This window comes from Crocodylus siamensis, chromosome 1 (assembly GCF_052110815.1).
Source record: "Crocodylus siamensis isolate JL-2025a chromosome 1, ASM5211081v1, whole genome shotgun sequence".
Lineage (NCBI taxonomy): Eukaryota > Metazoa > Chordata > Crocodylia > Crocodylidae > Crocodylus > Crocodylus siamensis.
Window position 1 is genome coordinate 81,939,473 of NC_143395.1, and position 25,635 is coordinate 81,965,107.

At 38.2% G+C, this 25,635-nt stretch overlaps 1 protein-coding gene across 1 annotated transcript in view; it reads left to right on the forward strand.

Annotated features, from left to right (window-relative positions):
• Nucleotides 1-25,635, forward strand: part of GRIK2 (glutamate ionotropic receptor kainate type subunit 2) — a 669,798-nt gene that overhangs the window by 224,368 nt on the left and 419,795 nt on the right. The window contains exon 5 of the mRNA XM_090037234.1: nt 21,193-21,374. Within this exon, the coding sequence (XP_089893360.1) occupies nt 21,193-21,374 (182 nt within the window). The remainder of the gene's footprint in view (nt 1-21,192; nt 21,375-25,635) is intronic.

Sequence of the window (25,635 nt, forward strand, 5' to 3'; positions counted from 1 at the left end):
CTGGCCACATATTCCCACCTAGGCCTCATACATTGCCCTGTCTCGGCAGTTTGCCCAACCCCAGCCACCAACTGTGCCCCACTGCCTTCCTCACTGTGGTGTCCTCAATCACTTCACCCTCCTCCCCCGCATATCCCTTCTCCCTCCATGCACAATTTCCTGAGTTGTTCTCCTTCAAAGGAGAAAATCTGTACTTTCTCATGGCAAATGGAAAACCCATATCCTTGCACATGATACTGGGACCATAGCTGAGTGTATCGAGGGGAAATCCAGGACAAATGTTGTCCTGGAATCGTTCAGCCCAGGACTGGGACTTGTTGTTTATATTTCATGACTGTTGTGCCCAGTTAGGGATGGATGGTCACCCTATGTGCTTAGCAGGAGGTCTGCTTGTGCATGCAGTAGATCCCATTGCACTTTATTGCCATTGCAAGGGGAGGCTGGGATCACAAACCTGGACTCTCCCCGAACCAGTTCCCATGGCTGCAAGCCCCACAGCTGATAGGGCTCGGTAGGATTTCAGCTGAAATGACATTCCCTGAGGCTCTCAGTGGGGGCAGTGGGGAAAATGCTACTACCTGTGCAAGCTCCATACCTCACAAGGCTCATAGCAGGGGCAGCATTCTTCATGCTGTGAGTCCTGCACGTCATGAAGCTTGCTGTGGCAGGAGCGTTCTTCCTGCTGCCCCTGTTGCAAGTCCCATAGCCACTATGAGTCCTGTAGCTGATGAAACTCACAAGGGGGACAGTGTTCTTTCTGCTGTAAGCCCTGAAGCCTATAATGCTGCCACCACCGTGAGTCTTGTCAGCTTTCGGGCTAGCAGCAGGTGGTACATGCATGTAGCTGGGATTCCCTCGGTTGATGGGGCTCTCAGACACACGGCAGCACTTGGTTATGCATTCAATTAATGACATGATTAGAACAAGCTTCAACCTTATTGCACATTTTTGGTGGAAAAACTTTGTAGCCTATTGCTTCTTTCATTATGCCATTAATTGGCTGAACATGTAGCTGGGTCACAGCTTTAAGGTGTGATTACCTGGTTAATTATAACTTTTAGAGGGAGCCTGAGTGAGAGAAATTTGCCAAAAGTTTAATGCTTAGAGTATCAACGTTACACTTTTTTTGTTGGTTCTTTTGTTCCATTCTCCTAATTTAGGGTCTCCTTTAATCAACTTTATGGCTTTTTCTACTGCTTGACTCTGCATTACATATTTCATGCTTGTTTTTCATGTGGCATTCTTGATGTTCATGAAAGTTTACAAGAGCAAATATTCATCAGGGATTTCCATTATGGCTTTGGAAAAGGTATCTTGTGTCCATATGCTAAATGGTGTAGCTCTGTCAAAGAACTATGTTGTTTTGTAAGAGCTACATGGAGCCACAGGAAGTAAAAGAGTTTTATGTGACATGAAAACTAGAAGATTGTTGCTGTTGAGCTTCTTTAAAATCATAATATAAACATTAGCAATGTTTTTAAAGTACTGCTTTTGTAAAGGAGTGATTGAATATCTAAAGGCATCATAATATATCATTTTTAACATTCGCAGCTCCATTGAGGATATGGGCTTCTCCTATCTATGAGAAATTTGGCTTTTAACATGACAGTAATGATCAATATTACTAAATAATAATTCTGATATTTTTAGAGGGCAAGAGAATTATTGATTCAGGCTGATTACATATTATGCAGTATCTTCTAAGTACAGAGTGTTTCAAGTGCTGTGCACAGTAATTCCAACTGCAAATACAATTAGCAATTATGTGCTAAACCTAATTACTGTATTTGGGTATAGTTGATTATATAGTTCAGTATATTTCATTTCCAAAAAGGTTATTGTACCACTTGTCCAGTAAAACTTGAGACTATTTTTTCCTGAAGAAGTAAAGCCAAAAGGAGAGTTTTATGTCATCGTAATTTTACTTGTGATGTTTTTATAGGCTCTGTATTAACAATTTCTTACCATTATAATTTAACAATTGAGTTCCTGTACTATAAGACAATATTGGTTTTGTTTTATTTTTTTTTGTTTTGCTAAATCCTGTAGGATTTCTTTCATGCACAATTCTAATAACTGAAAATTACCTGACCATTTGAAAGAAATAAAAAAAAAATCAAAATTGGTATATAGTACATAAGGCCAATTTCCCTCCCAGCTAAGTGTACCTGGCAAAATAATCCTACTAGTTTGAGAGTTGAATATGACTTGACGTTTCTTAGCAGTACTAGGGCAGAAATGATGTTTTGGTTAAAGTAAAACTTTATTGTAGAAATATAATGAGTTTATGGAGTTTTTCCATTGACTTTAGTGAGAGCCAGATTGCAGCCAATATTTCCAGAAAATATTGTATTGCTAAACAAACCTACTCCAGATGGCACTTCAAATTGTACTGTGTCACACAGAGAAAAACATACACACTCAAGAATTTTAGAAGTGTTGTAGTACATCGGCTAGTAAACTTGTTAATAAAAACAATTCTTACTTTCAGGTATACTGTCTGACATATTTGGATGAATTATTCATCCACTATTTTGAAAATGGAATACAATTCCAAAGCAAAAAACTTAATAAAAGAAAAAGTACTAGCTATAGCTTGAATGCAGCATATTTTTCAACAATTTAGAATTAGCAGTACTAACTTTACTTTCACTTCCACTTTAGTATTGTGACTATGTCCTTTAGTTGTAGGGAGGTTTTGTAATAGGCTTGAACTGTGTGGCAGTGTGCATATTGTTGTTCTTTACTGTGCTGTCTCAACTCAAATGTTCACATCCTAATCATTTTCAGCTTCATATTTGGATTTTTTTTCCTGTCTCCTATCAGCTTTTTCAACTAAAATTTTAATTTGTTTTGGTCTTCTAGAAAATGTTGGATTTGTGTTTTTAGCAAGTAGTAATTCCATTGACAAGTAGGGCTGTCAGACTGTTTTCAAACTAGTCTTAAAGTAACTTACAATAATTATTAGACCTATCTTGTTGTTTGGCCAAAAGGAGAACGTAGGCAACAGTATTGTTCCAAAGATTGCTATATTTGGTTTGTCACTTTCTTTTGACATGGCTTTATAAAGCTGAGATACCTAAAGAGCCAATGCACTAAGTAAAATCAGTTTTCCCTTGTTTTGCATTCACAAAGTTGTACCTCTTATGGACATGGACCATTCTGATGACTGTAGTTGTTTGTATTAAATTCTGTGCCTGTGAATTTTTTGTTGAAATTCTCAGCACTTTTAGTTGTCATTGTAACCTTCCACATTCAGGCAGATGTTTCACAACATACACTTAGCTGGTAACCATGAAACCTAAAATTGTTCAAACTCTTTGCTACAATAATAGATTCAGAGATGCATATTCAAATAAGTAATACATCTATGCCAAACTAGAAAAATATAAATTATGTACATGGTTAATATCCTTTTCTGTTTTTATCTTACCAGAAATATATATGTGTGTGTGTGTGCATGTGTGCACATGCATGCATGTATATATATACACACGCATGCAAACACACACTCATATACATATATGTATATGTACTTGTTTAACATTGTTGGAGGAAACATTATTAAATTACTTTTTGTTTGACTTATTCTCTAGAAAGACAATGAGATATTTTTCACAACTGTGTTTCTTCTGCCTGCTGCACAATATGGCTGATACTACTCACAGTTCAAGAGCAATCTGTTAAAGTCATGCATGAGTGTTATGCTGCACAGAGTTGTAGAAAGGACAGGATTGTAATGGATCTTTATAGTGGTTAGATGCTCTTTTGAAGAACTATTCAACTGGTTTGAATATGGGCTCCTGTGTGATACAAATAAATATTTTAGAAGAGGTTTGAAACTGGCAGTAGGAAGAGGTAGGAGTGGCTCCTTTAACCTAAGCTACATCCAGGCATTGTTTCTCCTGAGAGAGTTGCCCTTCCAATAGAAAACATAAGTGTACAGATGTTCAGCATTTTTCTCCCAGAGGAAAAAATGACTTCTGCAGGATGAAAATAACCCTGGGAACAATCAGGGTTAAATAAGTCCTGGGAGATTTCCTCCTGGGAAAGCAAATGTCTGCAGGCATTCCTAGTCAGAAGAAGAGAGTAGAAATTAGTACTCTTAACTTGGCATAGGGAAAGAAATTTAGCTTTTCTGTGTATTGACAAAATATGGTGGCTGTTTAGATGCTGTGATTCCCTACAACTATGCTGGTGGGAAGAAAGAAGAAGAGGGGAAAGAAAAGAGAAGACAAAAAGGGGCTAGAGTTGGATACTAGGTTTGAAAGAATGAAGTCTCAGTCAAATTGTGTCCTGTACAATGTCTCAAAGAAAACCTGTGACAGAATGAGGGATAAATTTCTATCACCTGAGTCCTAGTCCAGTGCCTTGAAACATGAACACCTCCTCTTCCCCCTCCTTCGAGGTCTGTACATTCTGCATATAAGGTGTTACGCATATAAGGTTAAGTACATTTTTCCTTTCCTGCTCTGGGTGATTCAGTTTTAAAAGGGAAATCCTTCCCCCCCCACACCCCAACTTTTTTTTTTAAGTTTCAAAAGCCTTTCTGTGACTTAGGGCATTGCAGAATCAACTGTATATCTAACCTTGCAAATTGTATAAAGAATCAAAATCTGATCCCTGAAGTGCAACGGGAAATAAGGAACACAACATTCAAATATGTACAGTTTGGCTACACACATTTCCCATCCACATACAGAAGTTATCATACAAGTTTTCATTAGTGCACGTGCGCCTTTTTAAAATGTAAACTAGCATTTTAAATGGTACATATGCTTACCCAGAAGTCAGCTAGGACATTAGTCCAGTCACTCCTTAGAAAATACCACCTTTTGGCCATCATTCATTTTCTTGGAACAAATTTTCTGTGGCAAAGACCACGTCAAGTCAAAATGTTTTTAACACTATAGATTCCTGTTCGAAATCTCTGGGTTTATTTGATGAAAGCTGTGTAACTGTTTGCATATCTAATAATGCTAACATGCAAAACCCCACTGAACCCTTAAAAGGGTCTCCTGGCACCTTAGGGAGCTCTGGTACTTTGGCTGAGAATTTTATAGTATTGGTGACTCACTCCACTAAAAGGCAATGTACTTGTAGACAAGTTTCAGAGTCACACAAAAGTATTTTTTATGCTACGCATCCAGTTAATCTTCAAAAATGTCCAGTGGGGTAGAAATTGAGTGTGGAAATAGAATCGTACACCTATCAGAATTTTTAGTACTGAATGAACATTTGGTGAATATAGCATAGTCACAAGTATGGAGGAGGGAGACAGAGACAGACTGACAAGTATTTCTCAGTCTTGGAAATCTTGTTACTACAGATAATTATTGTAGTAAATGGGTTCTTGGCCTCAGAGCTAGTTTGCTATGAAAAAGTCCTGTATGTATGGATTTCGTTTTGGTCCAGCCTAGACAATATATGGTACTGCAAGTTGCTGATTTGGTAAAAGAAATTCCAGAAAGAGAGGGGTTTCTTTGACAGGCTAGTGACTAGCTGAAAAGTGCTACATACTGGCGTGGCATATATTAAACTAAGGAAAGTATTTGAAAAATGTCATTCAGTTGAAAGTAACAAGGCTTTTGTTTGCAGTCTAGAACTTGGTGACTTGACGTTCCTGTTTCAGTGAGGCCCAACAAATGTGTTAGCTTACTTGGGATTTTTGTGTTTTGTTTTGTTTTAAAAACTTTAAAGATCGAATTCTGGGCATGCATAAACAGAAGTATTCAGCCTCAGCAAAGTTCTCCATGTTCATATGAAATCAGTGCCTGCTGCCTTTGAAACATCCTGCTCTGCTGCTGTAGACATACCTTTGTGGTGGTGGATTCTTAAATGGTGAAAGGGAGGTCAGAGGATTCATAAGTTGTCATGCATGGCACTTACTTGGAAATTTATGTAGCCTACCAGAAGGGGCTCTTTGCTGTAGAGCTTCTCTGTAACAAAAGTTCCAGGGAGACATATATATGCTGTTTTTCCTAGAACTATATGCTTTTCGTACAGAATGAAGAAGACAGGGGGGTTTCTGATAAGGGGAAGGGTTGTTTTGTTTTTCTGATTGTTTGTTGTTGGTTTTTATAGGAGGTCCAGAACCCGCATGAAGATGGTGCTAGCATTCAGGAAATGTACCTTCCATCTAGTCTTCCCCCCAGGGTTTGGGGGTTGCATCTTTTCCCATACATCTTTCCATCTGATAGATTCAGACCTACCATCCGAGTACACTGATTTAGAAAAAATTTCATAAGGGCTGCCATGCATATGATAAATATGCTTGTCAGGGTATTGGATCCAAAATATTGTAAGGAAGACTTAGGTGAAACTGGGCACATCTATATGTGACGCCATGTCACTGTAGCAATGTGCTACATGGAGAGCTGGAGACTTCACAAACTGCTCCTTCAGGATTCTCCTTAGAGATGAATTGATGTCAGTTCCTGAAAAGAGTTACTTGCACCTTCTCTGCTGCTAAGCTAGGGTTCCATCATAGTGGCTGCTAAAAGGGCGAAAACAGTTTAAAGGGGTAGAAAATACACTTGTAGTGCCTGCAGGACTTATATTCCAAAAATATAAAATTATTTTATTTCTGTACTCTTTGAATAGATTTTCAAAAGTGTGTTGATTCAAATATTTTTTTTTCCTTCCGAATAGCAGAACTTTCATAATGCTAATTAATAAGAGACTGGCATTACACCTACAGAATTGCATTGCAATTTATATTGTAAATCAGTAGTATTAAAATGGTTGAAATTAGGAATTCATCAGCAGCAACAACAACAAAAAAAACCCACTTTTGAATAATAGTAGATAGATAGATTGCCTTGTCCTCAGGTTCATTGTCTCCCAGTTTTCCCTTTTTTGTTCCTTCTATTGTTTTAGGCCCTATACTGGAAAGACTTGTTGTTCTGGTAGGAGAAGACTGCTTTAAACTCTGTTTGAGACTCTGAGGGCCACCCAATGCAGTCCCCACATTGCTTCAAATAAACATTACATTCCAGCTACGTATTCCCACCCCTTTATCAATTTTGACTCAGACGGCAAAGAATTATACTTTCTGTCCATTTGTAAGGTATCTAGTAACAGCTACAGCTATCTGACTGAAATGAATTTGGTTTGGGATTTTCTGAACTGGTGCAACGCTACAAAATGAAATGTCAAAATAGTTTATATGTCTTTATTTTTTATGTAAGGCCAAATGATGTATGTGCATGAAAGAAAGGGGAAGATACATGTAGCAGCTAGACACAATTGCAGGAGCTACAAAAGTGAAGAGGAACAGAGTCTCACACAATAGAAAATGCTACATCATGCTAAAGCATGATATAATAGGGCCATGTTCCTCCTGCCTGGCTAGGGCCTGCTAAAAAGGATTAACCCCAGAGTTGGAATATACAACAAATATTTCCTGAGGATCATCAAACCACATTTCTGTTGGACTATTACAGGGAATGAGTTCTGCAGATTAAGGATGGTCAGGTCATTCTAACAATGGAAATGTTAGAAATGTCTTTGGTTGGTATTGAAAATCAAACTTCAAGAACAGATTGACAGCATAAATCCCACAGCATACCTTGCCCATTGTGAGAACATACGTGTAAATAGACTCTATAAGAACTAGCTCTCAAAATTTGGATGGGTTTAAAGTTTTTCAGAGCTTAGTACTTTCATACTGAGCAAGTATGCAAGCTTTTAGTATGATAAGTGGGATGAGAGGAGGGTATAAAGGGAGAGAATGGAAAAATTTAAAAAAGCAACAAAACTCTACAATATAGATGTAAGGCTGTTATAAAAAATCAGCCTTACATCTATATTGACCAGCCCTTACTCAAGGTTAATTCATTATTATTTCAGGGAAAATTAGGAAAAGACTTATATACCAGGTAGTGTTTATTGTATTGCTCTGAAGCTTCTTTTGGTAGACTTTGTTCTTAGGAAACCAGAAGGATTTTTTGATTTAGAAGGTAAACCAGGTACAAGTTTCTTATGACACTTACAACACATCTCCATGCTCTGCACTGTAGCCTGAGAGTTATGGTCATATTACAAGGTTCAGCAATAAGCCGTATGCAGTTCCTAGCCATAATATGGCAGGAACATGTTTCAAGCCCTTATGTTTTGCTTTACTGGCTCAAACTCAAAAAATATTTTTCAAAACCTAACAAATCTCGACTTTTCACTCTTTCGGTTTTAACAAAGTGTTTTTTGTTGTCCTGTACCTTTCAAGTGGAAATAAAAACAATGAACAAAGAAATAATAAGCATTGTATGTTTGTTCTTCTGTGAAAGATTTCTTTGTAGTAGGTAACTGTAGGGGAACTGTGGTGAAAGCTACTCCTTGTGACTTAGCTTCAAGGTAATTCCCTGAGCTGTATATTTTCTGCAAAGTGATGCATCCTTGGAATCCTAAGCAGGAGACGGCAGCTCCAGCCAGTGAGAGATTTTTGCTCTTCAGATGCATTCCCTAAGGAGCCTTGCAAGCTGAAAACTGTTGGAATTAGTGCCAGCATGGATTTATTTTATAAGTATGAACAGGGATGAACAAATATTTATTGTAGCTGATGGCCCAGTGGACTACCAAAGTGAGCCATTTAGTAGACTGGAGCATGTTTTGTGGCCTATATAATTCATTTCAGCTTTCTAAACACCTCTGGCACTGCTTATCTAAGAGACAATGAAATATTTCACTGTGAATTCCTTTGAATGAAGCAGTTGTTAATGTTTTGCCATTTTTTGAGTGGACTAATTGTAATCTTTCTTTTGAACACCTTTTAATATGTACATATTCTAATATGTATTTTATACATTTATATAGTAGTTTTTCTCTTCAAGGAACCAAAAATACTTCACTTATATGTAAGTATTTCTTCTTGAACCAATGACCTATATTCACTTTGGAAGTGGAACTTGACAGCATTTTTTACTAGGACATGCTATAGCAAATCCATACACAGCAATTTAGGACAAGAAGGGATAAAGAATAGAGAATACACATGAAATGAGCAAACCATGCAAAAACCTTTTAAAAATGAAAATTTAAAGCTAGGGTTTTTTTTTCCTTTTGTGTTTTTTTTAACTTTCCTCACTGAGCAAGGAAAAAAGAAACCGAGGAAAGCCCTAAGCCTAAATTTTCAGGTATCTGTATAATAGTTTTATTTTTTCCTTTAAAAATGTTTTTAAACAGCTTCAATGCTTTATTTAAAATGCTCTTCTAAACAGCAGCAGAATAAGACACAATATATTTATTTACAGGACATGTATGCCCAATTTTTCCAGACAGTACTTTTGCCAGTATCATGCAGGCAGTATGAGACCCCAAAACTCCCTTTAGCTTTTTCTCAGGGTCACACTACAAGAGTTTCACTGGTTGTCCCAGGGGTTTTCTTGATGCCTTCTCCAGGTGCTTTTGTGATGTTTCTATTCTTTTTCTCTTACATGTAGGGACTTTTCATGGTAATACAAAAACTTGCTATGGCTTGGTCATGGCAGGAAGAGCTGATTTCATTGGCATTTCCCAGCAGCCCCACCCCTTGCTTCTGATTGGTAGAGAGGCCTGGAGGGCGGATGGTGGTGAGGGTCTGGCAACCAGTCTGGCTGCTGGCTGCTCGTCATGTCGCCTTGCCACCTAGTGCCTTCCCTTCTTGGGCTGCAAGGCAGGAAGGACCACTGGCTTCCACTGGGGAGCCAGCATTTTATTTTTATTATGTTTTTTTTAAGTTTCTTTTGCAGATAGTTGCAGATTTCACAGTTTCCATGATATCACAAATTGAGTTGTTCCCTACCGATATGTATGCTGTCTTAGGCCAGGAGACACCAATGCAATCTGGAGCACAGGATATCAACAGAAATTCAGGAAGAAGGATTTATAGACTAGGAAACCAAGAACCATAAGCAAAGCTTGGGACACTAGGATCAGAGTCAAGCATTTACCACAAGTGAGGTAGCTGAGATCAAAGCTAGGTATCTATCTGGTTGCCCAGGTGCCAAGCCAAGGGTCAAGACAAGGTCATGGTCTGTGTAGCAGTTGATCAAGGTTAGGAGTCCAAGATAGCAACACTTAAATGTTATTGCTCGGACAAGGTCTTACATGAAGTGGAAAGATTTTATAGCCCTTTTGTGAGGGGGGTGTGGCTCTTATCAGGTCATCTGGTCAGCCACTGGTAACTCATGGGAGGGCCCAGATGAGGCTGGGTTGGCCCAGATGAGGTTGGAGAACTAGTTGCCAGGTAGTGCTGAAGCTTACATTTTTTCCTGTAGGTGCAAAAGATCTGGGTTTGAATCCCAGGGGTCCTGACATATCCAGCCCCAGCACACAATATACAGACCCCTGCATTTGCATTTAGACTCCATGGTCTGCAAAAGTAACAGCTTTATTTTCATGTTACGCAATGTTGGTTGTTTCTTTTCCAGTTACAAATTTAACTGGTTTAACTTCCTTCCAATTCTCTGGGATGCCTTTGTTGTTCCCAGTATTGTACTACTTTTGTTTTCTAATGGCTCCAGGTATCACCCTTTCACTCCTGGTTCACAGTCTTTTTCTACCTCTCTGAGCAAACAGTTTGTATTTACTATTTGCTATGGAGTCTTTTTGTTATTTAACGCAGCCTATCTACTCCTTTCTTAGGCTTAAGGAAAAGCAGCATCTCACTATACAGCTTGTCTAATAACAAATATCACAAAGAATCCTTGCTTGCCTTACACTTCCTGGACCATCATGGCTACAAAACACTACAGTCTTCTACCCTATGTAAAGGCCTCAACACTGCTGGAGTTTTTTCCATCTGAGTGACAAGTTGCACCTCCAGATTCCTGAATCTAAAGAGCTATTTCAGGGTTGAATGGCTGGTCCTGATGATAAACTTATTTTTATACAAATAATGATCAATATGTTCTATAGACATAACGGCTGCCAAAATTTCCATTCAGGTGGTGCAATAATTTTTCTCTCCATAAAATTAAACTGATGCAGTAATAAGCCTTTCTCCCCTCAAATCCTTTTTCTTCTTGCCCCTAAATCCATCAATACTTGCTCTGTGAAAGGGAGTTTGAAAAAAAAATCACAGCCAAATGCAGTTCTCTGAGACTTTTTCAACTTTTTGCCAATCTGTGGGAGGATTTAAAATGCTGACAAGCTTATGAAATAATTATTCAATGATAGAAGCAAAGTCCCGGTTTCATAGTTTCGTAGTTAGTAGGGTCGGAAGGGACCTGAGCAGATCATCAAATCCGACCCCCTGCCATGGCAGGAAAGAGTACTGGGGTCAAACGACCCCAGCAAGGTGATTGTCTAGCTTTGTCTTAAAGACCCCCAGGGTAGGAGCCAGCACCACTTCTCTTTGAAGTTGGTTCCAGATCCTAGCTTCCCTAACAGTGAAGTAGCACCTCCTGATATCTAGTCTGAATCTACCCTCTGCCAGCTTGTGACCATTATTTCTAGTTACTCCAGGCAATGCTCAGGGGAACAGAGACTCCCCCAGTGCTTGCTGGTCCCCTCTGACTAGTTTGTAACAGGCAACTAGATCCCCCCTCAGCCTTCTCTTCTGGAGGCTGAACAGGTTCAGGTCCCGTAGCCTCTCCTCATAGGGTCTGCCCTGCTGCCCCCGATCATGCGAGTGGCCCTTCTCTGGACCCTTTCCATGTTGTCCGCATACCTCTTGAAGTGTGGCGCCCAGAACTGGACGCAGTACTCCAGCTGCGGCCTGACCACTGCCGCATAGAGGGGGAGTATCACCTCCTTGGACCTGCTCGAGATGCATCTGTGGATGCATGCCAAGATGCAGTTGGCCTTCCTGACTGCATCCCCACACTGCTGGCCCATGTTCATCTTGGCATCAATGATGACTCCAAGATCTTTTTCTGCCTCTGCACTGAAATACACTAAATATTTGTGAATGTCTAAGGGGCCTTGTTATATGTTAATTTTAGGCAACTCCTGGAGCTTTTAACACCTGGATTGTCTAGACAATAACACCAGAAACTAGTTTTAAGCACTTGTTATGCAGTTTCAAATTACACTACCCAGGGCAGGATTATTTCTAATCCATCCTCCCCACCTCATGTTACACTAAGGTGTAGCCACTCTAGGTTAAACCTTGGTATAAACAACCCACCTGCTTCCTTCCCCCCTGCCCAATCCCAATGGGCCTGGATTGGGCCCTCTACCCCTCCCATGGTCCATAGTACCAGTAGTTCTCAACTGGGAGTGCTGCCACACTCAAAGTGTTGGAGGGGTGCCATAACTCTGAAAATGTTGAGAACCAATAGCCTAGAGTATTAGCCAACTTTCCAGTCTCAGTTTCCTATTACTGTAAATTTCACTCTTGTTAGTTGTATACCTAATGTAGGGTACCTCTTTTCATTTTTTTTAAGTTTATTTGTTTCATCCTTCTTATTTTTTTAATAAAATAGAAATGTAAGTGAAGCTTATGGACTAGTGGAAAGTTCAGTTATGCCCTTATCATAGAGTCATTGAGAAGTAAGGTTGGACGGGACCTCCATAGGTTATCTAGTCCAACCCCTTGTCTGAAGCAGGATCATTCCTATCCAAACTATCCTTTTCAACACTTTTAGCAAAACTATAGACAACCCTGACACAACCAGACATAACACCCTAATCTGCCACAGGTAAAGCAGGGAGACCATGGTGACTAATGTCCTGCTGCTGCAAAGGTTGTTAAAATATTCTCAAGAGATCCAAGGAAGAGGGCCATGCTCTCTGCTACAGAGGAAGGAAAAAATGTACTTTCCATATTAATCTGACCATGGGGTGAAATTCCTTCCTAACCCCAAGTATGTCAATCAGTCTGACCCTAAGCAGAGGGGCAACACCCTTTAGCCAGAAACCTCCTGTTTTAATTACAGGCACACCTCAATAATAATCCCCAGCTTTGACTGCTGCCAATACCCAGTGCTTCTGAGGAAGGCTTTAAAAAAACAAAAAACTAAACTCCATCCTGCCCCTTGTGGCAACCAGCAAAGTTCAGAAGTATGGGTGATACCCAGAATAGCTGTGCCTAGATCATCTGTGGCCAATGCCTGTCCCACCTCTTCTTGAACACCTCTAATGATGGAGAGTCCATAACTTCCCTACACAATCTGTTCCACTGCCTCATTGTTCAAACAGTGAAGAAGGTTTTCCTGATAGCTGATCCATACTTACTTTGCTGCATCTTCAAGCCATCAGTCTGTGTCCTACTCTACAACAAAAGAGAAAACGTGTTTTCCTTTTTCTTTCTGTTGGCTCTTCAATAAAGTATTTGATGACTTATCATCTTCTATTTTGAGTGTCTTTTTTGGTGGGAAGGAATAGCTGGGAGTACATGAGATGACACATTTTTGTCAAGAAAAAAGGGAGTTTCAGCAGTTAAATAACTGTTTGTGAATTCATTTTAAAATTTCTGACTCAATTTTTTTTTCTTTTTTTCTTTCGGGGGAGGTGGAGGCTGGATTAAACAAACTGCCTGATCAGCAGATATGGGTAGAATTACCTCTGCCCAATTATTTTTAAAACTTACAGGAGAGTTTTCTAATCAACAGACTGCAAAGTATTCTGGGGTACATTAAAGCTGTTCCATTTGGCATAACATATTTGAGTATTCATAAAAGGGAGAGAAAGAACAGGTCTTTAGCCCAGTTGTTATGGGCAATGCCTGAGAGAGGGGCCACAAGTTTAAATCCCTGGCCCAATAAATATTTATATACTTATATATTTTTTTAAAAGCTCCAACAGGAAAGATGGAGACAGCCAACCCCCAAATATCTTATACTTTATTCTCCAAAAAAAAAATTGTAGCTCCTTCTGGAAAAGAAATGTTTTGAAACTAGATTAACAGAATGCCAGAGGATGTGTTATCTCCCTTTTATCCAGAAACCAGGTGGTTGTGTAGATGATGTTGTTTTGAATCTTGCTCAGGCTGCAAAGGGAATTGAACCTAATCTTTCATATTCTGTGAGTGCGCTAATCAGTAGGCTGTTCGAAAAATGGAGGCTACTATGTTTTTAAGTGAATAAAATCTTTCCTGGAAAAAAAATAGTTACCCAGCTATATTTGTGGTACATTTCCTCAATGGCTTGTAATGCCTTTCCTGTCTTCTTTGAATAGTGTAGTGGCTGTTTAATGGGCCGGCTCCCCCCAGCATCAATCTTGTGCTGGACTACTCAAGTTGAACAGATAGTTTTGCTGGATCAGCAGAACAACTCTTGATTTCTAACCAGAAATGTGTCTCAGATCTCTCTGCTGGTCTTCATTTAAATGCATATCACTGTGACAGAAAAGACCAAATGAAACTGGAAGCTTACTTTCCCCCAGCATTTCCTAGATTAACTGCCTTACTTTTTGCAGCTAAGGTTACCTTTTCACTGTCTGCTGCTTATCTGAAATGTTCAGGTCGACAAGAAGATAAGTAGCTAAACTTCTCCTGAGACCCTTAATCTTAAAGCAAGTCTGAACCACTCCTTCCTTTGCAGGTAAGCATCTGCGTATTATTGTGATTTCTGCCCATAAAGGTAAAACAACTTATTCACTGCAAGTCAACAGTCTACAAATACCTATATCTATATCATCTATATCTATATCTATCTTCATGCAGGCTATGTCTTTAAAGGGAGTTCAATGAACTGAATTTCCTGGAATTTGTTAGACAATGAAACCCAAATTGATTATTAGCTAACCTGATACCTTAACTATCTAGACTTTGCATTTGAATTCCAGATGTCTAGCTTGCAAACCTATTTTTCTCTTTTTGTTCACGATTCAAAGTCAGTCACATTTTAAGACCAATGCATGCCATTATTCAATTTTGAATTCCCCATTCCTCAGCTTTTTCGGTATGTCTGGTCTGATACCTGTTAAATTTAAGGTAGCATCTCCCATTCCTGTGCATTTCACAGACATTATTTCACACTGAACTTCCATTATTATTAATTAACTACCCTGATCTGACCAAAAACTATTGGAAATGACCTCTGACCTCTATCAGTTTCATGGATCCCAACTCTAATTACACTAACGGTGCTTTTATGCCCCCTCCCCGTCCCCCCCAAGTACTCACAATTAATAGAACTACCTTCCTATGGGCAGTTTTTCTTATTTTGCAAATAAAACTTAAAACTTTTTTTCTGGCTATTCCAGACATCATGAACCTGATCAGAATTGCTCCTTTCACTACCCATATTATGAACAGGACTATATTTATTGCATTCATGGCAGCCCACTTTCAACTTCTTTAGTAGTGGCTTTTTAGTCTTTTGGTGAAGTACTTTTTGTGAAGTAGCAAGTTTGCTGTCCATATATTTTGGAAACACAAGTTTCCATAAATCATTTGTCAGTTCTTGGGGAGGTCTCATAGACCCTGCCTACCTGTAGTTGCTGCCTGATTCCACATAACAGTGAGTTTTTACTAGAGGTGGGTAAAGTTGCTTAGTCTCTTTTCTGGAAGTAAGTTCTGCAGCATCATCAAAGTTGAACCATTCAAGCTGGCTACTATACATCTATCCTTTCTGTTTGTTTTACTGGGTGTATCTACACATGCATTTTACTGTGAAGTTGACTAATTAGCTCTGCAGTAAAGCATCATATTCTACATGTGTGCTGGTATTAGGGCACAGTAAATGAATTAACTTTGCCATAGGATAGTACTGTTGGGGCTAATATCCTATGACAAAGAAATTTACTTCACTGACAATGTAGACAGATAGGGGCTGGCAGGGGCATGAGGGAATTACGCAATAGTTTCTTTGGTTACATTTCAAGCCTTTTTTAAGGCAGCACTCTACTCAAATGTATTCTCTCTCAACTTTATTCCTCAGACTTTCTTAACTAAATTATGCTGCAAAATCATCTGTCTGTCTGTAGGATATCTCAGCATCCTAGAGAGAAAACGTCTTTATCTTATTGCCAATCTAGTGGTAGTGGATGCTCATAAGGTATCAGATACAATTTAAGGTGTCAACATTGACTAATATAAGCCTAAATGGCCTGGTACCTCATTATCTAAAAGTTGGTTTCTCTCTTTCTATCATACTGCCATAAGTGGGAGTATACAGTGTTTTATATAAACTGTTATATATTGGAGTGTTAGGAAAGGAGGCCTTCAGCTTTGAACCTCGTTCCTCCCTGTTATTCTGAAATTTCCCAAGTTCCTTGATCTTCAGGAGATGAAGCAAGGTCCTTTGTCATCTTTGGCTGTGTGTAATGGGAAGAATTTGGAAATATTTAGTTGGTTCTTTTTTATGGGTTATGGGTTACTGTTTGGGATAGCTTGGCTGATCGCATAGTATGCTGGAAATTTTCTGTTTTAGAATTGAAATTTTAAGGATTTGCCAAGGAACATCAATGGCAAAGGACAGGTGCTGCTTTACATGAGATGTACATACAGTTAGATAAACAAATTTAAAAACAAATGTATTTCATTTTTTTATATTGTTAAGAAAAGGATTTCACTAAAGCCATTAAGCCACCTCTTCAAAAAAAATTCTGATGTCACCATGGTTTGTTGAGTAAACCATTTTAAAAAAAAAGTATATTTCAATATATTAAAAAATCCTGTAAATTGATTTCTGCTGTTTTCCACAAGTCATGTGCACCACTTTTTTTTCTACTCTGTATCTTACCCTGTAAAGGTGAGACTTAATGATGAGAGTAGTTCAATTCAATCCATGTCTATTTAGCCCTTTAGGCTGCCAATGAAAGGCTGTCAATGAATGTAGTGGGGTTTCTGTGGGGTTTCTGTGATGTGGAAACTAAGAATTGGGCTGTGATCACTGGTACACTGCATAGAGGCAACTAATCATCTGTTATATATGAAGGGCTTTAGACCTTTAGGGAGTTTTTACACATATTCTGAGGATGCGGGGGAATGGGGAGAGGAGGGTGCGTTAATTAAACTAGCTTCAAGAACCACTCTAATTAAAGTGCCCACATTCTCCCATGCATTAGTGTCCCCATACTTCAAAATGGCAGCAGGGGCACTTTAAGTAAAGCTCTTTTGATGAACTTTAGTTAAAGCACCTCCACCACCATTTTGAAGTGCTAGGACGCTTATGCATGAGACATGGATGCTGGCTAGAGAGTGCTAATTAGCATTTCCCATCAGACTCAATTAATTACTGTACATCAAAGCAGCCTCCCTGCATGTGTACAGGCAACCTTAGATAACTTCTGGCTTAAGCTTCTAGATAGGACAATGCTCATAGGTGAAAGATTCCACAGTCCATCATTGATTTCCTGCCTAAGGTTATTTGCTAAACCATGCATGATATATTGTATACAGAAGTGCTGGTCTCATGTGTGTATAGAATATATAGAATTTTGTTTTAAAAAAAATCTCAGGAAAATCTGCCAGAAGGCATAGTTGTTTTCACAAAGTCTTCATTGTTTGTTTGACGGGGGTTCTTTCCTTGTAAAGTGAGTCAGTATTTAGGCCAAATTGCAAAGTTTAATTGATAAAATCAAAAATATTTTTGAATTATTGAGTAGATAAAAACCTTCCAAATGATTTTTTCAAAATGTCTTACTAAAGGAAAACCAAAATGTATATAGTTTTATTAAAATTGAACTTCAACTAAAAACTTTTGTATCAGTAAAGCCTCAAAATGCTATTTTTCCTTTTTTTTATGACGGGAGAGCCACAGTTCTTGAAAGACAATGTTTACAATAGAAATATGGATATAGCCTGAAATTAGAACATCATAAGTCTATCACTATTCCATAATGTTATATTGTGTCATTTTAAAAAATGGAACTTTGAAGTTTGGATTTAATTATGAATGTGTATTCATCATCAATTTAAATGTTGCATGTATGTGTTAAGACTACAGTATCATATAGAGACCTTCTTGAAGTAAATAACATACAGAGCTCAGGCAGATCACCTTTGCTGTTGGAAGGAAATGAATAGAAATACTGAGAGGAAAACTGTAACAATCTCCTTTTTTAGTTTTTGCCAAATAATTCCCGTGCTATAGGCTGGCCTCTTTTGATATATTCCTAATTCCCAGTTTTAAAAATTCCAGAAGAGCTGGAGGAAGCAAAGAGCAGTTGTTCACAACCCTTGTATCTGTTTTAGTTTGTGTAGGCTCTTGGAGCCTACCATACTCTGTGCCCTGGCATCATGGATCCAGAGAACCCTTGATACACAGATCTCTATCCCTTGCTGCAGCAGCTCCCAGATGCTTTTTATATTTCAATTTCTCACAAATATAGAAATTCCAGAAGGAATTCATGAACAAGTAGTATGGCTGTATTTCCTATTCTAAGTGATCATTGAATAGCTACTGAGAAAGACGGAGAAAATATGAAATAGTGCATCTTCACACTCCATAATGTGAATTTTTTCAGAGGTGGGGGAATAAAGATGGAGTTGGGAGTGGGGAGAAGGAAGGAGAAAGGAGAAGGTTGAAAGGAAGGGACTGCTTCTATCTCTTACATAGAGTAGATAATATTTACATAGACATCTCCCTCAGGTGTGGATTTCTCTGAAACGATACTTGCTTATTTAGATTTTAAAAACTCCACAGCAAAGTACCATAGCATGGAGTGCTATTATATACATTTAAATAGCACAGTAAGGCATGGTGATAAAAGGTCTGTTCAAATCAAGTTTGAATCCGAAGTATAAAGGTTTAGTTTAGTCCTCCATGCCTGAGAGGGAATATAGAGCATTTTCAGGAAAAATTAGATTTTCTTTCAGTTTTTCAAAGAAAATATTTGCAGGTCTGTAAAAGAATTGTATTTTTTTTCATAAATCAAATTAGTTTAATATAACTTTCTCCCATTCTATGATACCTAGCTAGTTTAAGGCAAACACTATCCTTTTCATATTATGCAAATATACACATGATGATGATAAATGATAGCATATAGAATTTAATGACTAATAACGAAATACCTTCCTCATACATATTTTATACGTTGCAAGGAAGATAGTAATATCAGTTGTCAGAGATACCTTTTACCGAGGCCTCCACCATGTTATGATTAAAATCAAAGGTAATAAATTCTTCCTATTGTCTTTGAGAGATAAGGGTTGGAACCCCAGTATGTTATATAGAAAATTAGTGGCACACAATATCTTTCACTGCCAATGAGGCCCCATTTCCTATTCCACCCATTTGGCCTCAAAGGGCCTGTTGACACTACATTGTATGGGTTTCAGGATTGCCACCATAAAAGTCACATCTACATACTCAGTCCCATATTGCACACTGTATGGATGAAAAATGTCATGTAGCCACTGAATAGCATGTATATATGAACATGAAAAAGAATAATATTGGTCCTAGGTGTATCCCAAGTGTGTCCCTATAAGTAACTACATTTTTTTTCTAATGTGACGTCTGCAAAGCATGAGCAAATGGGTAGGGCTGTTTTCATCAAGATCACTCTGAGCGTTAGATGGCAAAGCATAGATGGGTACTAAGGGATAATTAAATGATATTAAGATATTTAAGTCTTGAAGTGCAATTGTTTTCCACTCTGACTGAGACCCTCCAAAACTGTTAATACATCTACTTTTTAAACATGAACTTCAGTTTTAGGCCCTAGAAGAGGAAAGGGAGAACGACTCCTTGCCTGCAGCTTAGTGGCCAGGGCATGTGCCTAGGAAATGAGGGGGAAATGAGTGCTAGGTATCACTGGAGCTGAGGGCGTTTGAATTAGCATGTCTTTTTCCCAGAAAAATGCTGTTCATGCTGGGCTATGAGTTAGATGGAGCATGACTAGCACAGTGAAGAGATTACAGGTTGGAAGAGAACCCTAGGCTCTGACTCCTACTTCTAAAGATATTTATGCATTTTATCCATTGATTATTACATGCAAAATTAATAAACAGGGATGGGAGCAAGAAGCAGAACACAGGGCTCTGTCCCTTCCAAGAGAGGGTCCTTTTCTTTAATCTACAGAATTATATTCCAATTTAGGTACTCCCTTTGCCTGTGATTCTTGCATAATTTTTTGTCCAGTGATCCAACTTCAAGAGAAGAGATAGAGAGTACCTTAGCCCATAGCCTGGATGTTAGGACACTTCTAGGAACCGCAACTAATTATAGGCTACTGGACAAAAAGCAGGTGGCTCCACTTTCTTGAGATGATTTGGATCCCAAGATAGTGGAAGAGAATCAAGTCAAATGCCTGAGGGGTGGAAGTTAACCCCCTCATTCTTAGATTTCTCATTACAGTCTGTAGGTAGCTCAGTACTTACATTCTCTGTAGATACACTAGGTGGTTGTCTGAAAGAATGGGAAAGCTAAGCACCTCCCCATGACAAAACTGCATATCTGAGATGAGATGAATATTTTTGGGCAAGTGGCTATGTAAACATACAGGTTTAATAGATTCTTAGCCCCAACATACGTGCCATGATTAAAGTTTGCATGAAAGAGCACATTTTTCTTGCTAACATTGAAATGAACTGTTATTTTAGAGATGGTCTATTTTTACTCTGTCATTTTCAATAATGTGAAATAATGTGATGTTTAGTATTGGTCACAGACCAACGGTCTGTAAACCATGTGGCACTGTCATACTACTGTAAACCAAAAGATTTTTGAGGAATTTCCATGCATGTAATTCCAATGGAAAAACAAACAAAGTAATCCAAAATGTTTTATAGAATATAAAAGAAGAATGAAACAGCAGGAGTCAAGTGTTTATTGAATAGTCCATTTTGGTGCCTTTCGTGCTGCTTAAATGTGTTTCCTTAATTGTATAATTAAAGAAGAGAAATTAACTCGGTTAGTAGTCTGATGTGGATTTTGTGAGAATGTTCCACAGTGCTGTAATGAACTGAAACTGTGTATATAAACCTGATAGATTAGTCATGAGAAGAGTAGTCTGATTACAAACTATTAGTCTGGGATGTTGCTTTAATTGAATTAGAATAATTATATATATACTTTAGAGTGGAAAGTCATAGCTTCATGATAATGCAAAAGGAAGATTTGTCCGCATCCCTGAAGGTAATCCTAACTCAGGCCTGCTTAGTGTCTATTAATATTAAAGAAGAAGAAAGAAGTATGACAAGAAAGCACTGGGAGTACATAAAAAGTGCAGATTTCCATATCTTCACTGTAGCATATATGCATGAGGAGAGAATGAAATTCAGGAAATTGCAAATACTCTAATAAGCTTCTCTTTTTGCAAGATCACATTCTTGTTTTGATAATTTTCCTTTCCTCTGTCCTTTGTATATTCTTTAAGGCCTTATTCGATTACAAGAGCTCATCAAGGCTCCATCGCGATACAACCTGAGACTAAAAATCCGGCAGTTGCCAGCTGACACAAAGGATGCAAAGCCTTTACTAAAGGAGATGAAAAGAGGCAAGGAGTTCCATGTAATCTTTGACTGCAGTCATGAGATGGCAGCAGGCATTTTAAAACAGGTAATCAACACCTCACTTCAGATGGCCTAATCTTCTTCATCCCTAATAAATAAAAGGAACACTCAGTCTTGATGAACTTTAACAGTTTAGGGATTGTATGTCAGTGTTTCTGAGGACTTTGTGGAAAATTGACAAAACCCTCTTGAGATACTTTGATATGAAACTTTCATGAAAGCAGCTTTCTTTTCATTTTTGTAGGAATTATATTCATCTTTGTATAAGGAGACAAATCTATTTTCCAACATACTTTTGTATCTAGGGAAACGCATTTGATATTATCTAAGGATGAATGCACTATTGATTCTACAATCATGCATTGGAACTTGAACAGAAATTTCAAATATTTATTTGGTGTTATTTTGCAAATGAACAATTTTTAACTATGATTTCTAATTTTACTATATTTCATATATAACAAGAATATTTCCAATAACACATTTAAATAATAGAAGACATAGTGAATTGACAAGCCACCAGTGTATGTTTGTCAAATAAGCATCACTTTTCCATACAAGATAAGCACAAAAATATGTTCCACTAAGAAAATTGCTCATATTGTTAATTCCCCTTAAATGTTTTCCTAGGGGCAAATTTTCTGTGCCTTTTAGCTATGAATGCAAAGGCCACCAAACAGAGTCAAATTGCTTCATTTCCACTGTATCCATGTAGAAGAGGATGGGGGTGCAGAACCCAAAGAATTTGCCCATGTTTTTTTCACTGTCTACTGGCCATTGGGACCAATACCACCAATGGTACTCCAAGGAGAAGGCTGAGAAATAGATAGTAATATGATTGGTGGTATCAACTACCCACTCCTTTTGATTGGTGGGGCTGTGCGCTGAAGGGTGGTTGTAGTCCTAACAGTGCAGTAGTATCTTCAGTGAATGTAGTGCAGTAGTGACTTCATTATCATTCTGTATCTTCAGTGAATGAGGAATTCATTACCTCAGTGGTGCTTCTTCTCACACCTAGTTTAACTGAGCTGCGCTTGGTGGTGAGACATCACTATTAGAAGGAAAATGTGGTAATATTATTAGCTTGTTCATATTAATGAATTTGAAGTAATAATTGGGTTTGAAAAGATAATTGAAACAAAAAGGACAAAACATATACTACTAATATGCTATTTTAATAACAGTATTAATGCACCTTTATTTTTACACCAGTCATTTTAATAGACTGATTGCATTTTTCTGGACACCAATACAAATTCTGTGTATTTAGGGTAGTTTTTTAGTCATCAACTAAGAACTCTCACATTTAAAGACACTATGATATTACTAGAACTAGGGAGCACCCACTGAAACTAGTAGGTGATAGGCTTAACACTAACAAGAGTAAGTATTTCTTTTATGCGACACATAGTTAATTTGTGGAATTCATTGCCACAGGAGGTGGGGGAGGCAGATATCAGAGCTGTGCTCAGAAAGGGACTAAATAAATACCTGGATGATAGATAATTACTGGCTATTGAACAGAATGATTGGAGGTGTTTCTTCAGGCATCTGTTAACCAATAATGGTGGGTGTCAGGGAGGATATCGAATAGGGGATCACTCTAGAGAGATCCAGTTCAATGATATACATCTATATCATCCGTGTCTGCCACTGTTGGAGATCAGAATGCTGGACTCACCATTGGAAAGCAAAATGCTAGACTACATGGACTATTGGTCTGACCCATTATGGCACTTGTTATGTTCTTAATGCATTATAACTCACCAGTGCTAAGTGCTAATTATGTTTTCTCTGTCCCTCGCTCTCTCACGTACACAAAAATCCCTCTTTTTATCTTGAATTTACTCAAATACTTTTTGTGTGTTCACAATAATTTTACATTTTCTTCCACCATTGAAAAGAGCACGTTTGTTCATATTCTTGTCTATGTACAAGCCAGTCTTATATTAGCAGTCTCATAAAAATCACTGAATGCATGTTTAATTATTCAAACACCTTAAAATGTAGGTGCAAAATATGTATTAATGGTGTTGACAGCCAATAACTTTAACAATAAATCCATCAAGCTGCATTATTTATAATGCACCTAATAGTACTTAGGTGAAAAGCAAACTGGGCTTTTCACAGTATCCAGCATCAGCAAAAACAAATATGTGCTGGAGGGAACAAAATGTTAAACATATCCAGGTTCCCCTTTCCACTCTTTCTCTCCCATGTTCCTCCCAAAAACTGTTCTTGCATTTACATAGTAGGAGGTGAATATTCTATTATTTCCTAATCTTCTTCCTAATTTATTAGAGGAGAAAATTAGAAGATTAATAATGTGTAAAATTCCCAGGATTAATATTCAAACTGCTTAGATGTTACAAATTTTAAATGGTTTAAGTAAACTATGTCAATTCATGAAAGAGTGAATCTGATAGGAAGGAGAAATAGGGACTTTTTCACAAGAGTTTGTTTTTATCATTTCAAAATCTGCCTTTTTTGAGTTTTCCATTTTGTTCAATCTTGATAATTAAGGAATAAGACAGGTGAAGCCATTCTCTTAATGCATTGTCATGCTTTAAACAGTTGAGTCTGACCTTGGTACTTTAGCTGAAAGTGAGCCTGTGCTTTGAAAACTGTCTGTAATAATATCATTCTGGGTCTGGATGTTTGTTATGTCTCAATGTCTGAATACCTAATGCAGTTAGGTCCATTACAAAAGAGAGATATTTTTTTCTAAAGAAAAACTTGCCAGGTATCAGTCAAGTAAAATCAGCTTGGACTGTGACAATAAAGTTTGGTTCCCAGACTCACTTCTGCAGGAATTCAGTAGAAGCATCACTTCTCTATTTCTTTTCACCACTCTTCTGTGCATTGTCTGGAGGACTCAAATGCTGCTTTCCTGTTTGAGCAGGGAGTTCTGTTCTATTAAGCAGCAACCCCACTAGCTGCTGGAGCCAGAATAAGAGGGAGAGTGTGCTTCTTTGAATAAGTCCTCACTGGGAAAGGAGCAAAGGAAAAGGAAAATCCTCACTTCAAGGACTGTGCAAGGAGTCTGGGAGCAGTTTAGAATTTCTATTGACTCTGCCTGCATTTGGGCAGGGTAGCACCTGCTAAATGTTTGCTTCATTCCTCATACACAATCAGTCTTGGGCAGGAAGGAAGCAGCTCTTAAGCCTAAGTCTTTTGGCAACAGAGGCAAAACTATACAGATAAATTGGACATAGACCAAAAATTATTTTTGTTGGGAGTTGAGGGAGTGACTTGCATTACATAATAGGGTAAATGTTCTGAGGCATCTTGAATTTACCAAGAAGCCAAGGAAAGAGAAGAGGATTGATTTGGACAGAGAATTGCTTGGAATGATCAAAAGTTAAGCTGTGGGTGCAGAGATGAGAGAAATATGGGGAGCAGAAGATGAACTAGCTGTTTTGGCTAGGGAATGAATGTGATGGGCAGTGTCAATACAGGCAGGTAGTTAGATTTAAAAAAATGATTACAGAAGCATTAGGAAAGAGGTCAGTGTATGCAAAAAGTACGGCAAGGAAGACGGACTATAGAACAGGAGTCAAGAAAGCTGAGGAAAGCAAACCAGAAAGCCAATAGAAATTGTGTAGTCTCAGAGAGGTAAGTGAAGAGAAATCTGAATGAGGGTTTGTAGAAGATGGAAGCAGAATAAAATTCACTTATCAGGAAGATAGAAAATTAGGAAAATTCAGGAAGATAGAAAATTAGGAAGAGAGAGCTCTATTCTTATTATCCCATTTTCCTGCAATGTGGAAGACTGGGCACTAAGTGATGCTTAAATGATGTTAAGACTTTTAAATGTTGAAGTGTAATCCTTCTCCACCCCTGTCTGATCATTCTCCTTGGTGAATTCAATGTCAGAGTTGGATGGGACCTGGAATTCTGGAATGGCACCATTGAAAAGGAAAAACTAGCAAAAGCCAACTCCAATGGCATCCTTCTCCTGAGCAAATGTGTGGATAATGTTTTTGTCATCCTGACCACCATCTTCAGACAGAGACGAATACAAGGCCACCTGGAGACACCATCACTCTAAGTATTGGTACCTCCTCAACTATTTTATTGTTAGACCCTGTAACTGAATGGATGTCCATATCATGAGAGTCATGTGAGGAACCTATGATTGCTGGACAGAACACTGTCTTGTGAGATCTGTTATGAACATCTGCCTTGCTCCAGAACACCAAAAACAGTGAAAAGCAATGTGAAAGACTCTCAGTACCAAACCTCTTCAAGACCATAAGGTCTGCAAGGAATGCCAACAGTACCCTCCATGAAAAGCTGTCTGCCCT